Source organism: Thunnus albacares, chromosome 5 (assembly GCF_914725855.1).
Source record: "Thunnus albacares chromosome 5, fThuAlb1.1, whole genome shotgun sequence".
Classification (NCBI taxonomy): Eukaryota; Metazoa; Chordata; class Actinopteri; order Scombriformes; family Scombridae; genus Thunnus; species Thunnus albacares.
The window spans coordinates 27,182,214-27,196,752 of NC_058110.1; the positions used below are offsets into that span (position 1 = coordinate 27,182,214).

Consider the following 14,539-nt stretch of genomic DNA (forward strand, 5'->3'; position numbering starts at 1 on the left):
GGCAAAGGGCAAAGTATGACTTTACCTTTCACTTGATTAGGAAACAAGTTTTATTACAGTCTGGAAAGTTTTAGTGTTTTGACGTTCATTTTTGGTATGTCTATTGTTACTCCTGCAGTGAAAAAGACATGCATGAATTATAGTCCCATAATAATGAAGTTCATGAGATTTTGATTGAAAAACTGTAGTTGTGCTTCATCGACCGTACAGATAACAATATTCCTCGTAAAGCCTGTCCAATAACAAAGGGATTAAATGAGATTCTTTAGGAAAGTCCCATAAGTAAAGACATTTTGGGGGTCAAAACAGGGTCCGAAGCAATATCCCTTTATCTCAAGCCAACTTAAACCGTAATGAAAAGTTCCACTGAGTGAAATAAAGCTCAGAAATGATCATTCTTTATTCTTTTTGTTAGCATCAACAAAGTGGTCGCCAGTGGGTCCAAACAAAACAGCAACAACAAATCAAACAATAATTTAAAATCACATCGATCAGTGAAACAAAAAAAGCAAAACAGGCCAAAGAAAACCAGAAAATAAATTCAATAACTCTACAAAAAACAAAAATGTCAACAAAAAGATGAAAAGTCATTTAAAAGATTGAAACACCATAATAAATCTATTTGAGATTCTTTTTTTGTTTGTTTGTTTTAGTGACTTTTTGAAAGAAAATCAATGTGTTTTATATTTGTGGGGAGTCCGTGCGGAGGCCTAGTCGAAGCTCCAGTAGGATCATGGGTAGTGAGAGCTGAACTCAGCTGGCTCGGCCTTGGACTTGGCAGCAGCCTCATACTGTCGCTGGGGGCAGATGGTCTCCCTCTCAGAGTCAGGCGTCAGCTGCTCACATGAGCACAGATGAGGGACTTAGTGCGTCGGACAGTGAGTCTCACCACAGCTCGCAGAGGGAACCACACAGTAACATAAACTCCTGACAGCTCGCTCCCTGTTGGCTTTACTAGAAATTTGAAAGAACTTTTTTTTCTGTTTCTCTGATAAAACTCACATTTACTCTGTGAAGATATGCCTCATTCCAGGTAGGAAATATTAATTTTTCTTTTCACGTTTTCGTTTGTCAGAGGTTATTTGTTATATTGTTATTTGTTGCTGATATTACACATTTGTTAAGAAATTATTTTAATCTTATAGATGATGATACTGTCACTTATTGCAGAAAGTCATAACGGAAACATTTTTCATGAAACTAATAAAACAGGAATAATTTCAGTGGCTTTTTATCCACCGCCAAGCATTTATTTTTAATTTATAAGCTTTTTTTTTTCAGAAAGTTTAAATGTTTTTGTGTTTGTACTTTTACACTCACCTTTACAAAAGGACAGATAGTTGACATAAACAGACAGGAGGAACACTCACCTGCTAAAGCTCCTGTAATTCCATTTGCTGACCGTGGGATCTGCCTGAACAGCTTATAAGATCCCTACACTAACGCAAACAGCAGCTAGACAGTTGTACTATGAGCTACGGTAAGAGCAGTGTGTAAACATGATTCATGCCTTTATGCAGTTAGGTTTTTAGTCAGCTTGAGCCCAAAAATATGACTTTATATTGATTAATTTCAGTTAATAAGCGATGCAAGGCCGTTATTTTCTTTATTGGGCATTCAAATATCCTGTATTATTGTTTAGGTGTTTGTTTTTTATCACATTGTTCAGTCAACAGAGTACCTAACCACATGCCCAGAACAATAAGTCTATATGACGGTGGCACTAAGCCACAAGGTCATTTCCTTCATCTGTATCCTGCTCTTGAACAAAAGACCCAAGAGAAAGAGACGTTAAACTCAGAGGGGATCCCTAGTTTCCTCCTCTGGTTCCTGAACAGGGAAAGAGCCGTATCCTCTCATATATTCACCTAAATAACAACACATGTTTCACTTGAATGCATAATAATGTCTCAAACTCGACAAAAGTAATAGTTTGGCAGGTTTATTTCCCAGGATGGCCTTAAGTCTGGAAGAGATGGATTTATATTTCTCGTTGTCACGGAGCTCACAACGATTTCCTCTTTTTGCAGGTGCACAACAGGAAACAGCTCAGTCCAGGTTTTTCGTTCAGGAGCTTCCTCTTTCCCTGGACGCTACATGCAGGACGTGTCAGTCTCCCCCCTTCCATGAACAAAGCGGATTCACTTCCCAAACCAACCACACAGCAATAGAAGTAATAATCCTCCAAGATGGCAGTCACTTCCCTCTATGTTACTGAGGAGCCTGGAGTCGGTTTAGCTGAAGTGGACATATGTACGCTTGAGATTAATATCAAGTATGAAGTCATCCCATCTATTGTCTGCTCTGTTTGCCTTTCATTCGGCCTCATCTACAGCTTTTTCGGTATGTATTCATGACACCAGAATTAATACAGATACTTCAAATGTGAATGTAACTTATATAGGTTAGGACAGGCTAATTAAATTGGTGTATCATACTCTAAATGTTTCATTAGCTCACCTGATAGCTTAAACCTGCAGTGGCAGGTGTCTGGAAGCTGCCAGGGGTTTAGGGTGGATAAGCCCAAAGCTGGAGGAGGCAGATGGGCAGAGTGTCTGTGAGGCAGAGGCTGTGTCTATGACATGCCACCTGTTGCACTGACTGACATCTCACTGGTTGCATAGTGTTAAACCAAACAAAAGCTCGTGTGAGTTTGGAGAGTGGTTCTGTATTTTATGTAAACAACCTCTCCGTTCCAGGAAACTGCAGTTTACAGAGAGGTTGAACTAACTGAGAAAGATTAACCAAAAAAAGTCATCTCAAGCAAAAGAGTTCATGATTATGATTATGTCGGTCTCTGTTTTCACTGAGAAAATATGTGGACTCAAATCCAATAAACACAAACTGCGTGTGTGATTGGGAGCTGTGTGAACCTATGGACTGACTCCCTAAAACATGTGACATTAAGCAAACACACATGTTGCCAAACTTTGTGTTCCCAGTAACTCACACAGAATAAATCAGGGTTTGAGTTGCCTGTAAAGAATTTTATGAATGTAAATAACTAATAAATTGAAAGATAACAGCAGTTTCAGTAGTGCATGCAGGCGATGAGAATATTCTCAGAGTTGTGTTTCATGATCTAATTTGATACTCTGACCAAAGAGATAACCAGAGAATGATCTCTGAGTAGTGATATCACTCACAATCAAAATATTAATGGCAGCAGTTGGAGCCGGACATTAATTCACTTATAAAATGTATTTCAGTAATGTGTGATTCATCAACATTAGCAGCACCATCTAAGCAGCTCTCAGTATGTCTCAATGAGATTCCAGTTCACATTCAGAATCCATGCTACATGCTGAAATTTTTGAGCAAGTGCATGATTCACACCAAAAACAGGCTCTACTTTTTCCCTTTTCTTCTGATCAGAATGTGAATGTCACCATGAGCCATGTTGGTCAGTTAGTGCACTATTTTGGTCCAGACTATTGGATGGGTCGCCATGACATTTTGTACAGACATTCATGGTGCCCAAAGGATGAGGCCTAATTACCCACCACCAGCAGGTTAAAAGTTTCACTCATCAAGTGAACATCTACATGATGGATTGGCACAACATTTTGTATAAAACCTTCACAGTTGCCCTGAAAACAAATCCTAGTGACTTTGGTGAAATTTGTAATGTGTCTAATACTTTGGTTAATGACTAAATTCCTGCAAAATTAATGACATTCCCATCAGTCTCATTTGTACTTTGTGTTTAGTGCTAATTAGCAAATGTTAGCATGCTAACCTGCCAACTAGCATGCTAACCTGCCAAACTAAGATGATAAACATTGGTAAACAACATGGTAAACAAGGTAAGCATTAGCCTACACCTGCTAAACATCAGCATGTTAGCATTCTCAAGGTGAGCATGCTGCTAGCATTAGCATTTAGCTCAAAGCACTTCTGTGTCTAAGTATGGCTGAAGACTATTATGTTTTGCATTTTGTTCATTTTGCATTTCAGTCAACACATTTAAGATGAAAGTATGCATGAATTAATAGATGGTACAGTCATTATCTGTCATAAATGAAACTTATCCTTATTTTTATTTTACTTTTCAGGATACCGCTGCTTCAAGATGGTCATGTTCTTCTCCGGCTTCATGTTTGGATCAGCAGCCGTCGTCCTGTTGTACCACAAAGAGCCTGTTCTGGACGCCCAGTTGGGTACAGAGACCAAAGCAGGGATCGGCCTGGGCGTTGGTGTGCTCTGCGGGCTGATGACCATGCTGGTGTCCACTATGGGACTCATCCTCAGCGGCATACAGCTGGGGGGCCTGATCTCCCTCCCCATCCTGGTGGTCATCGGACAGTTTTACAGCCTTACTCCAGTGTGGGTGCCTCTCAGTGCCGTAGTGGCCGTCAGCGTTGTCACTGCTGTCTTCACAATTCAGTGGCAGAAACTGTTCACCATCATCTACACATCTGTGTTTGGAGCGACCGCCGTGATGCTGTGTGTGGATTACCTGGTTGGGACGTTCATGTTGCCAGATCAGGTGTACGATATGCTTTGTCAAGCTGCACCACGTCCACTCTGCTGGTTTAACTGGGTGATCACTGGGATCTTTCCTGTTTTGAGTCTGATAGGTGTGTTGGTGCAGTGGAAGTTTACTGGCAAAGGAATATCACACACAGAAGGTAAATGCAATCTGCACTTAGTGATGCATTCATGTGCAGGCTGTTTTCATGTTAAATATGCCCTCCTGAGCTTAAAACCTCCTTCTGCAGTGTTGTTTACTCATCTTTTCCGTCATTTTTCTCCCTTTCTTTGTCTCTTTGGATGCTCCTCAGCTGCACAAAAAAAACAGAAGAAAAACACCAGGAAGCACAGACATAGAGAGTCAAGAAGAGGACCTCAACCACACCGTCGGCGCAGGCCTCCACCTCTGAAACGCTACGCCGGGGACGTCCTGGCACCGGTCAGCCCATTCAGCTTTCATATTTTCTAGCTCTGACAATAAATGTTTTCAATTTCCTCTGATTGCAGGATGATGGAAAATATGTAAACTTACAATAGATTGTCAAAGCTAAAAACAATGTGTCTTCCTCCTATTTGCCTTGCAGAGTTATCTCCAGAGCCTTCAGGAGCACCAGATGGGAACGGGCTCCTCCTGCAGCAGCGTCAGCACTATCACACATACTCTAATTGACTTTGACTTTGAGACAGGCTCCATGGTGCCTCTGACTGCTGCCTCTCCGGTGTTTGCGGTCTGAAGGAATAGAGCGTCAAATACATGTAAACTGCATATATATCTGAGGAGTCTGTTACGTTATACCTGATTATTTCAACATTACTTTGACCTGTTCACTTTCACGGAAACAATTCAACCATTTTGATGAGTGGCTTCGTCAGATAATCGTCAACATGCACACAGAGATCCTTGGAGATCATGCTGTGAATGATGATAAGACAAAATAACACAACATACACAGCGGAGACTTTGAGTTTTACAGTTGTGCTGTTTTGTTTCACACCATGCCAACGGCAAAACAACTTTTTATTCTCCAAATATTATCACATCCTCTCGGAAGAACTCCATGTGAACGGATACAAACACAGGCTTGAAATATGTAAATCTGGTTAAGATTACTTACTCTTGGAACAATTTTCAAGTTATAAACAATAAATTCATACCAGCACAATATGCAATATTATGAAGAAATAGATAAGGAGGAATACTAAGCAATAAACCACTGAATTTACAGCAATCAGACTGCTTGTTACTGTGCTGTTTTGGGGAGTATTGTCATATATTAATTTCCATTAAAGGTACAAACATTATTTAAATGTTATAAATATTGAGATTATGAGTCCAAACCCCCTCGATGCACCCTCAACCCCAGAATAACCAAAGCATCAAAGATTTTTGTATTTAATTTATCAGACTTGAATGATTTGAGGGCTGATCAGTATTTTGACTGAAATTTACATGTTCTTTTCTCAAATATCCATATTTACTAAACATACATACAAACTTATTTCTACATTTAAAAAAAAAAATCAGATTAAATGATGCAGTTGCCTGTTGTTGCTTTTTAAGGTCCTCCTTTTTTTTTCAAACCAGTCACAGAACTATCAGATTATAAGTAAACATACTACTTTCTATATGAAAAATGATCAATTTAACATTTAGTAAGATTACTTTAGTGAAATAACTATTGGCCATTACACATAAATGTTCAAAAATAATCATGACATTCAAAAGTGGCATTGTTTTTATTGATAACAGCTGCAGAGTTGCTTTTGTTGGCCTAAAAGTTGTCAAATTTAACAAAAATACAACATAACACAAATTTTTACGTAAACTTACATGTGTGTATTAAATGTAATATGCCTTAACATCAACACAGAGTCTAACTTGTTCTATTAAATGTAGTTTTTAAATAATTGTCCCACTGCCATAAAAAAAAGAAACATCACATCACTCAAATATTAATTCTGTTGCTGTCTTCATGCAGACTTTGTCCAAAGAGAATAATAATGATCTGGTGTGTGAACGTTTTCTAATCATTAATCAGGATCCTAATAAATAAGCATCTCTCTCTGTTACTATACTGAATTACTAAGCAACACAAGGTTTGTGTTGAATCCCTGGTGGCCTCTGGTGGCTCAGTCGTCACACTGCATCCAGTGTGTGGCGATGTCCAGGGGAAAAGCCTTCTCCACTGCTTGGTGGTACTGGTTTACTCTCCAGTACTGGGTGCCTTTGAAGACGTATATATGACCATTTGTCCACATTAACGCAGCATCAGTATTGCTAGGTACCCCGTGGAAGAGTTGCTCAACAGGTTTGGGATACGAACTGAAGTCTGTTGGTCCAATTTCATCCCACTGCCAGTATCCAGAGCCCTGAAATAACGAGTTCATTATTTACTGGAACATGAAAGAGATATTCAATGAAAAAAAAAAACATGTCACAATAAATTAAGTAAATGTTGCCCTTACTTTGAAAAAGATCAGTTTTTTGTTCTTACTGAAGTACAAAGCTGAGTCGATATTAGCGGGGATATTGGTCAAGCGTTTGGGGAAGCCGTGGTCAAGTTTGAATCCTGTGTATCTCCATAATTTATCATCTGTGAAAAAGAAATTTGGAGAGAAGACAAGTATTTTGTAACTACTGCAAAAACACTCATAGTAAACTCCACCAGCATTATACAGTATATTGTATAATGGCCCCGAGAGATAACACAATGACACAATGAAGTGAATCCACCTTTCAGAAAATAAGACTTTCTGGTCCGCTGAGAGTGAACAGCTGCATCGAGGCTCCCTGGCAGCTCCTTCCACAGTGCAGAGATCAGGATGGGAGTGTTGTAGCCGGACCTGGACACCGTCCACACATACTGACCACTGAAGACATACGTCTTACTTAAAGGACCTGCGAGGACACGATGCGGAGAGAAATTATCTGTAAATACATATTCATGTAAGGGGATAAATATATTTCTTAATCAAAACACAGAGGCATGTTTTAGTGAAGTCTATACCCAACATGACTGCATCCAGAGTGGCTTTACAAGGATCTGGAATAACTCCACTTGACACTGACTGGCTTGGATTTCTGGATGGAGGAGTCTTCTCTGGCTTTCCTGAAAAGAGACACACATTCACAGCATGTTGTATAAATTGTACGTTAAAGCCTGCATGGTAACACTTTACTTTAAATCCCCATATTTACCATTTACACTCAGTAAATAGACGGTATATAAAACACTGTAAGTTGTCAACTCCTCTTGTGGGCACCAATAACTGGATGCTGGTATATAAACAGATAATGAACGACAACACAGTAAAATACAGCTGTAATTATATAAACTATGTCTTCATAAGAGAAGTTATAATTGTTGACAAATGCTGTACATCAATAAACACTTATAATGTCTTTATATCTGCCTATAAATCAGTGGTGGGATGTAACTGTATATTTACTCAAGCACTGTACTTAAGTACAATTTTGAGGTACTTGTATTTCCATTTTATGCTACTTTATACTTCTACTTCACTACAATTCAGAGGGAAATATTGTTCTTAATCCACTAAATTTATTTGACAGCTATAGTTATTAGTTACTTTTGATATTAAAATCAAGTGGAGCTAAACCTTTTTGGCTTGTGACCCTTAAAAAAGCAGTGTGTAGTTGACTCTTCTTGTCATGTTTCAGGGGCCCGTTTCACAAAAGCGATCTGCAAGCGCTGCTTTCACGCAAATAGTGCCAGTGTCCGGTTTCGCAAATGTTTTTGTCATATGCAAATCGCTAATAGTTTGTGTGTCCTACACTTCTCTCGCATCCTCAGCATGGGTCGTAATTATAGTGTTTCTTTTTATTAGTTAAATGTTTCACAAATGAGTGTGAGAGGAAATGATCTCATGTTGCAAGTCACAGTTTGCATGCTGCGAATTTGGTGAAACAGGCCCAGATGAGTTGTTAGTAGTCCCACCAAAGAGACATTTTCCCTCCAAACTTCTTACATGGTTTCACTTAAGAAATTGAGGCCCAAAGAGGTAAAACTTTCAAAATTTCAAAATCTTCTCATGACCCTGTTACGGCCACAACAAAGGAAACATTTGGCTCAACCTTGTGACCACCAACATATAAACAGAGCACCATTCCCGAGGATTACAAAAGTGTTTGCCATGAATTAACCAAAACTATGAGAGTCTGGAGGCTTGGCCAAACAAAACAAGAAGATGGAGGAGGTCTGGGCCAACCACGCAGTGGGCTGTCAAAGCCAGAGTTTCCCTCCCTAAACCATCAAAAACAGTTCATAAACTAAACCAAGAAACAAAAGATCTCCATCCTCAACAGTAAAAAAAACCTCAAAGTAAGGAGCAAAGGAATATATCGCAGGACCACCCACTAATCATCTGATGAGGAGCACCTGAGAGAGATAGAAGAGGGAGAAAAACACAAGAAGTGGGGGAGCACGTAACAGACCCTTCAGATTTATCTTATCTATCTAATTAAGTATTTTTACGTTCTTGCATTGGTACTTCTTCTAAAGTAAATGACCTGAGTGCTTCTTCCACCACTGCTATACTTTACATACACTTAACACATGTTTACATACTGCTTACGAATGCTTGGTGTGTTACTGAGCACACATCCTGACACTGTAATATTATCTTGACATTACCGTATAAAGCCTGGATCCCTCGTATGTCATCTGGATGTAGCTTGAAGTTGGAGCTGTATCCGTTGTATACGGGTCCCATGAGTGCGTTGTAGACTTGTGAGTGGCCCAGGCCGAGAGCGTGACCGATCTCATGCGCTGCCACAATCCTCAGGTTGGAGCCGTAGGTCTTCCCTTCTGTCCACAGTTCATCTTCGTCAAAATGCACAATGCCTGACTCAGGCGCATCAGCGTGGGCTAAAACACGGCCTTAAAGATAAAGAAGAAGCTATTGAATACCAGAAGAAAATCTAATTTACACCTGCCATTGTTTCAACTGTCAGCTCACAGTTAAGATGTGTGACATCACTGAGACACAGACCCAGGGATTATCTCTTTTTTAAAACTGCATTTAAGTTTTTATTTAAGGAAAACTGCTCCTACCTTGCCCATCAAAGGGCACAGGACAGGTCTTATCTTTTCTGTGAAAGGAGATTTTGATGTCTGCTTGTCCTCGGTGCAGCTCCTTGAACCTTAAGGGTGACACATCACTCCAGTACTTAAAAGCACTCTGGATGGCCAAACGGGTCTTTGCCAGACCCAAGTCAGGAGTGTAATTATAGATGCGGTAAGTCAGCATCTTCTTACGCCAATAACCTGTTCAATCAGGAAACATTAGAGTACATCTTTACACACATTTTACACATTTCATCAGGGAATACTACAGTAAGAGAATATCTGAATGTGATGATGTATACAGTTACCCACTCATGACTCGATATTTGAGAGATTTGTTATTGAAAAGGTCTTCTAGACCACACCGAGGTTTGCGCATCATTTCCAGTGTAGCTGCATCTAGTTTTCCTGATATCTTCAGATTAGTTGCTCTCTGAAAGATTCTGACATACAGAAAAACTGTTATGACATTTGTACTGATTTAAATATATAAACATACAAACAAATTAGTACAGTGATCCTGACAAGTACGAGCAAGGTAAAAGGTAAATGAAATATGGTCACCTTAGAGCTTCCACTATTTCCTCAGGTTGATAGTTTTGGCCTTTGCTGTCCAGTGGAACGTGCAGATAGCCGTACTTCCTCAAATACGTCTAAAGAAAGAGGACTCAGTTTAAGAGATGCATGGAGGAGTGTAGAAGGACATTTTTATTGATCTGAACTCAAGACACAAACACCTCAACAGAGTTCTTGCACTTGTGTTTCAGGATGTTTCCCTTCGTCAACAAGTATTATTACAGGATTATTGGGCAACATTGATATTATCAAGGGGAATGGTTGTGTTATTAGCTGCCCCCTTATATCTTATCTCATCTGCAACAACACTTTCCATAATGACTCTAATAAGTAACTCAGCCAAAATCATCCAAAGATAGTTTTGATCCATTGCAGAACCATTCTAATAAATTTTAATGGTTAACAGTTAAGTTTTTTTGGGGGGAGTAGAACAAAATAATTCATTTGGACAATTTCATTTATATTTTAGGTTGCCCAAACTGTACCATAACTATAAAATATGATTACTATAGACTATGATCACAATCTGCGTTCTCAGGCAGCTTTGAACTGTCAAAAATCAGGTTGCTATGGAGCTTGCAGCAATATCAAAACTAGACGACGACTCAAAATTATCGACATTGTTAAAGTACTGCTTCCAAGTAATACCTGGAAATTGACCAATTTTTGTTTTTGCAGTTTTGTAGGATAAACTTCTCAGCAACTTTATGTTCCATTATCTCCCATTTTCTGCATTTTCTTACCACTGCTTCTGTAAATTCTTCTCTGCTTGGTGCAATGGATGAGGCGGTTGTGAGCAAAACAAGAAGCACCATTAACTCCAGTTTATATTCCATTTTCAGGTTTGGGTCTTTTTCCATTCGTGAGAAATATAAAACCTTTCCCAACTCGATCCAACACAGCAAGTTTATCCTTTCAACTGATTAACAAGTACTGAATCTTTCTAAGCATCGCTGTAGACTGCTGTTCCTCTGTCTACATCCATCCTCTGTGTTTTTTTTTTTGCTGTCCTATATCAGAGCTGAAGCTGGTGTTCTTAGTTTAGGGATTCTAGTTTTTATACCATGAAGTGTCTGCCTCCAAACCACACAATAAACCTTTACAAGGAATGTGTTACATATTTCAGACACATGATAACGCCTTCTTACACCATCATTTACAACCATTTGTCTGTAGTGTGTAAGAATAACTTCCAAGTAATGTTGTTTACGTCAATGGAAGCAAATAAATGAAGGATTTATTCCGTTAAAAATGAGATTAGCTGCCCACCTTCTATTAAAAGTGATTACTTACTGTCCACTTATGTCATTGTGGTGACAAAAATCTGTTTCCTTGATGTTTAATTAAGCTCCAACACTTTATATGTAAATTATTTTCCAGACAACATTAATTTAAGAGTGACAGATGTACCAGAAATACTGCTGGTGTTGCTCATTTTCTATATTTGTATGAAACATGTATAATATTCCACATGAATCTGAATGTTCTGATACTTCATGGTTACAGCTCTGTGAAGAAAACAACTAACCACACTTCCTCGTCGGTGAGACAACAGTTAATTATGTTGTTCACAATCTAGGAGTCCATTCAAGGAAAAACAATTGACGCCTCCGTGTAACCATTGCTACAAATCGTCTTCTGAATGGAGACAGAACGCCTCCTTCGCTGCTGAGACACTGTGGAGTACAGTTCATACAAAAGTGAGAGGACAGATGGTGGAAAAGATGAGCCTCACACATGTTTTACACAATTATAGTTACTAAATTTAACCACTGGTTCAATTTTAATGCCAATAAAACTGGACAGCCCCTGATTTCTCTCCAGTAGAGGGCATTTTTTATCTGTAAACTTACTCTGGGCTTTCCTGACCCCTGCAGGCCAAGCACATGTCCTCCATCTGCTGCCAACTCTTCTAAACTAAACAAATGATTGATTGGGTAATGCTTTATTTTACAGGTCCTTTAATTTTATAACAAAGTTCTGAAAATTTTTGATGTAATTCGCAGGTAATTTCATTTTACAGACAGAGTGGTGCAATATTGGTACAATTTATAAGAGAAAACAGAAGAGTGTTAAATTGGTTTAGTTGGTAAGTACCCACTCATTATATTAAGTTCCTAGTTGTTAATTTGCAAAAATTCTTAATGAATTGGACTCTTAACAACTTTTAACTGACAGAAAATACTTAATTTGTATTAGTATTGGCATACTCTTTAATAAGTGCATTTCCCATATACTTCCAAATAACATGGAAAATATCCTAAGAGTGAACAGTAACACAGCAGCTACTTTTAGGAAATTGTTGAAAAACTGTTGAAAAATCTACACATGAAACTATGACTCAACCAACTTGACTTTTTTCCCATTTTTCTTATAATTTGTACCAAATTGCACCCTTTCTGTAAAATGTCCTAAAATGTAAAATACCTGCAAATTACTCTAATCATTTCAGAGTATCATCAGTATAAAATTAAGGGATCGGTAAAATGAAGCATTGATTGTAATTGATTTATTGAGCTTTCTGGGGCAAAACACGGCCTGAAGTTGTGTCCAAATTCAACACTACGTGCTACTTTTAAGCAGGTTTTAAATGTTTAGTGTGTTCACACTGGAAAAGTGACAAGTGTACACAAAAATATGCTTGATTTTTGAGTGTTCTGTTGATGAACACTATTCTTTCTGCCTTTTTCACAGCAAACAGCTTGACTTGTGAAAGTAAAAAACGGCACAGGTGTTACTAATTACATTAATAATAGGTCCGTGCTATTCAAGTGTCTCAGTAAGTTATGACAGTGTGACAAAGAGCCAGCATGCACAATACCAGAACCCTGAAACTGAAGCAGCCAAATGAAATTCATTAATTTTATTATTAACACGTGTTTTCATTTAAAAAGATTTTTACAATGCACAAAGGAAATGCAGGTGGTTGAAATTAAAATAAATTGCGTATGATGGTGAGCCAGCTCCAAAGAGATCTCAGAGGATAAAATATAAAATATTTGGACAAACATTTGGCTTCTGTCATGTTTGTCTCTGTGTTTGTTTGGCATTTGTTCTTCTAAGAATTTATGTCGTGCCTTCCACAAAAACATTTCTGTTTATTCACCCTTCTCACTGAGTTCAATCCAGTCAATGTTTTACTAAAAAGTGTCTGACAGCAACCTATGTATTGTATTGTGTAACTGTTATCTTTGTATACTGAATGCAGTATATTATAATGACGAGTATATACTGTATACAGTTAATATGTTGTATGAAATCAGGACACAGCAAAAGAGTTAGAGGGACACAGAGAGTACAACTCCACCCGTGACTCTTTGAACAGTTGAAAATGTCTTCTGTGTCTCAGCAGCAGCTTCCCATCATCTAAAAAAAATAACCCAGCTGTCATTGGGATTATTCTGATACTTGGGAGACTAAAAATGTATAGGAGAAAGTTTTTGTTCCAAACTTAGAGCGTGGAGTTTAAAAGATGTGGACCTTTTTCCCTACGGGGAAGAGTCTAACGAAAGATGCTATTGAAATGCGTTCTGGGAAATGTAGGATCCAGTATTTTAGGGGCTTTTAAGGCTATATAAGGGATTGAAAAGCGAGATATTTCAGGCTCTGCTTCTTCATTTTTTTTTTAATCTGTCTTTTGTGAGTCCCTCAACTTTATGAAAGTGAAATATCATACCACTGGAGTGGCCCTTTAAGTGGTCCCTGCCAGGTTGAACTCAGGGCAAAAAAATGTACTCTAAAATTGCCTGGTTTCATTTCAGAAAGCCGAAGAAAAGGGCATTCTTTCCTGACATTATTAAAAGGATAAAGCTGGCTTTATGCTATAATTTCCTTGTTGTCAACAAATCTCATGAAGCAACAATGCATCTGTCTGTTAACACTTTGCCACATTCGCCCATTTGTTCCTACTGAAAATGCAAATCTCAGTGACTTCCTTAAACAGCTCGGCGCTGTAGCTTTTTTTAGCAAATGTAACTCAAACAACAGTAAATAGTATGACTGTTGGGTAATATTTTACACCTGCGCGTTAATACATTTTTGGTGTGCTAGTGAGTATTTACAGCAGCAGGACGGCATATGTGGGACTCTGAATAAACTACAGCGCACATGTTCGTCATATTGAAGGAACATGTCGTCCAGTTCAACGGTGTGATTCATCGATGGATTAAGCTTGGGCTACACAAACAATACTTGTAGGATTAATATATTTGTTTTCATGGGATTTGTTGACAATAAGATAAATATAGAATATCACCAGACTTATCTTTTTAAGTGTATTACTTGTTTCCAAAATATAGATGTTTTTCTAAGAATTTATGTCACGCCTTCCAAAAAAAAATCCCGTTTATTCATGTTAGAGTTCACTATAGTCGACATGTTTTACTAAAAAGCAAAATGAGATA

General features: G+C 38.3%; 2 protein-coding genes across 3 annotated transcripts; one reads left to right on the forward strand and one right to left on the reverse strand.

The window, feature by feature from the left end:
• The first annotated feature begins 596 nt into the window (after positions 1-596).
• LOC122983060 (transmembrane protein 198-like) lies at positions 597-5,705 on the forward strand. Of its 2 annotated transcripts, XM_044352773.1 has the most exons (5): positions 597-1,033; positions 2,031-2,343; positions 4,056-4,631; positions 4,785-4,912; positions 5,058-5,705. In XM_044352773.1, the coding sequence occupies exons 2-5, from the start codon at positions 2,190-2,192 to the stop codon at positions 5,205-5,207; spliced, it is 1,008 nt and encodes a 335-aa protein (XP_044208708.1). In that variant the 5' UTR covers positions 597-1,033; positions 2,031-2,189; the 3' UTR covers positions 5,208-5,705. The 2 variants fall into 2 exon arrangements, with proteins under 2 accessions (XP_044208708.1, XP_044208709.1); XM_044352774.1 differs by lacking the exons at positions 597-1,033; positions 2,031-2,343 and adding an exon at positions 2,384-3,806.
• Positions 5,706-6,358: 653 nt separating this feature from the next.
• On the reverse strand, positions 6,359-11,080 carry LOC122983061 (matrix metalloproteinase-19-like). The gene is made up of 9 exons (XM_044352775.1): positions 10,880-11,080; positions 10,125-10,213; positions 9,873-10,003; positions 9,549-9,761; positions 9,129-9,374; positions 7,482-7,583; positions 7,208-7,372; positions 6,940-7,067; positions 6,359-6,843 (listed from the first exon to the last, which is right to left on the reverse strand). Exons 1-9 carry the CDS (start codon positions 10,994-10,996, stop codon positions 6,604-6,606), a joined length of 1,431 nt encoding a protein of 476 aa, XP_044208710.1. The 5' UTR covers positions 10,997-11,080; the 3' UTR covers positions 6,359-6,603.
• Positions 11,081-14,539: the final 3,459 nt, after the last annotated feature.

Excerpts from the sequence above, each read along its gene's own strand:
- LOC122983061 (XM_044352775.1), bottom strand. The coding sequence starts at position 10,996 with ATGGAAAAAGACCCAAACCTGAAAATGGAATATAAACTGGAGTTAATG. Across the intron at positions 10,004-10,124 it reads GAAATAGTGGAAGCTCTAAG|AATCTTTCAGAGAGCAACTA; the intron begins GTGACCATATTT and ends TCTGTATGTCAG. Across the intron at positions 7,584-9,128 it reads AGGGATCCAGGCTTTATACG|GAAAGCCAGAGAAGACTCCT; the intron begins GTAATGTCAAGA and ends GTCTCTTTTCAG.
- LOC122983060 (XM_044352773.1), top strand. The coding sequence starts at position 2,190 with ATGGCAGTCACTTCCCTCTATGTTACTGAGGAGCCTGGAGTCGGTTTA. Across the intron at positions 2,344-4,055 it reads CCTCATCTACAGCTTTTTCG|GATACCGCTGCTTCAAGATG; the intron begins GTATGTATTCAT and ends TTTACTTTTCAG. Across the intron at positions 4,632-4,784 it reads AGGAATATCACACACAGAAG|CTGCACAAAAAAAACAGAAG; the intron begins GTAAATGCAATC and ends GATGCTCCTCAG.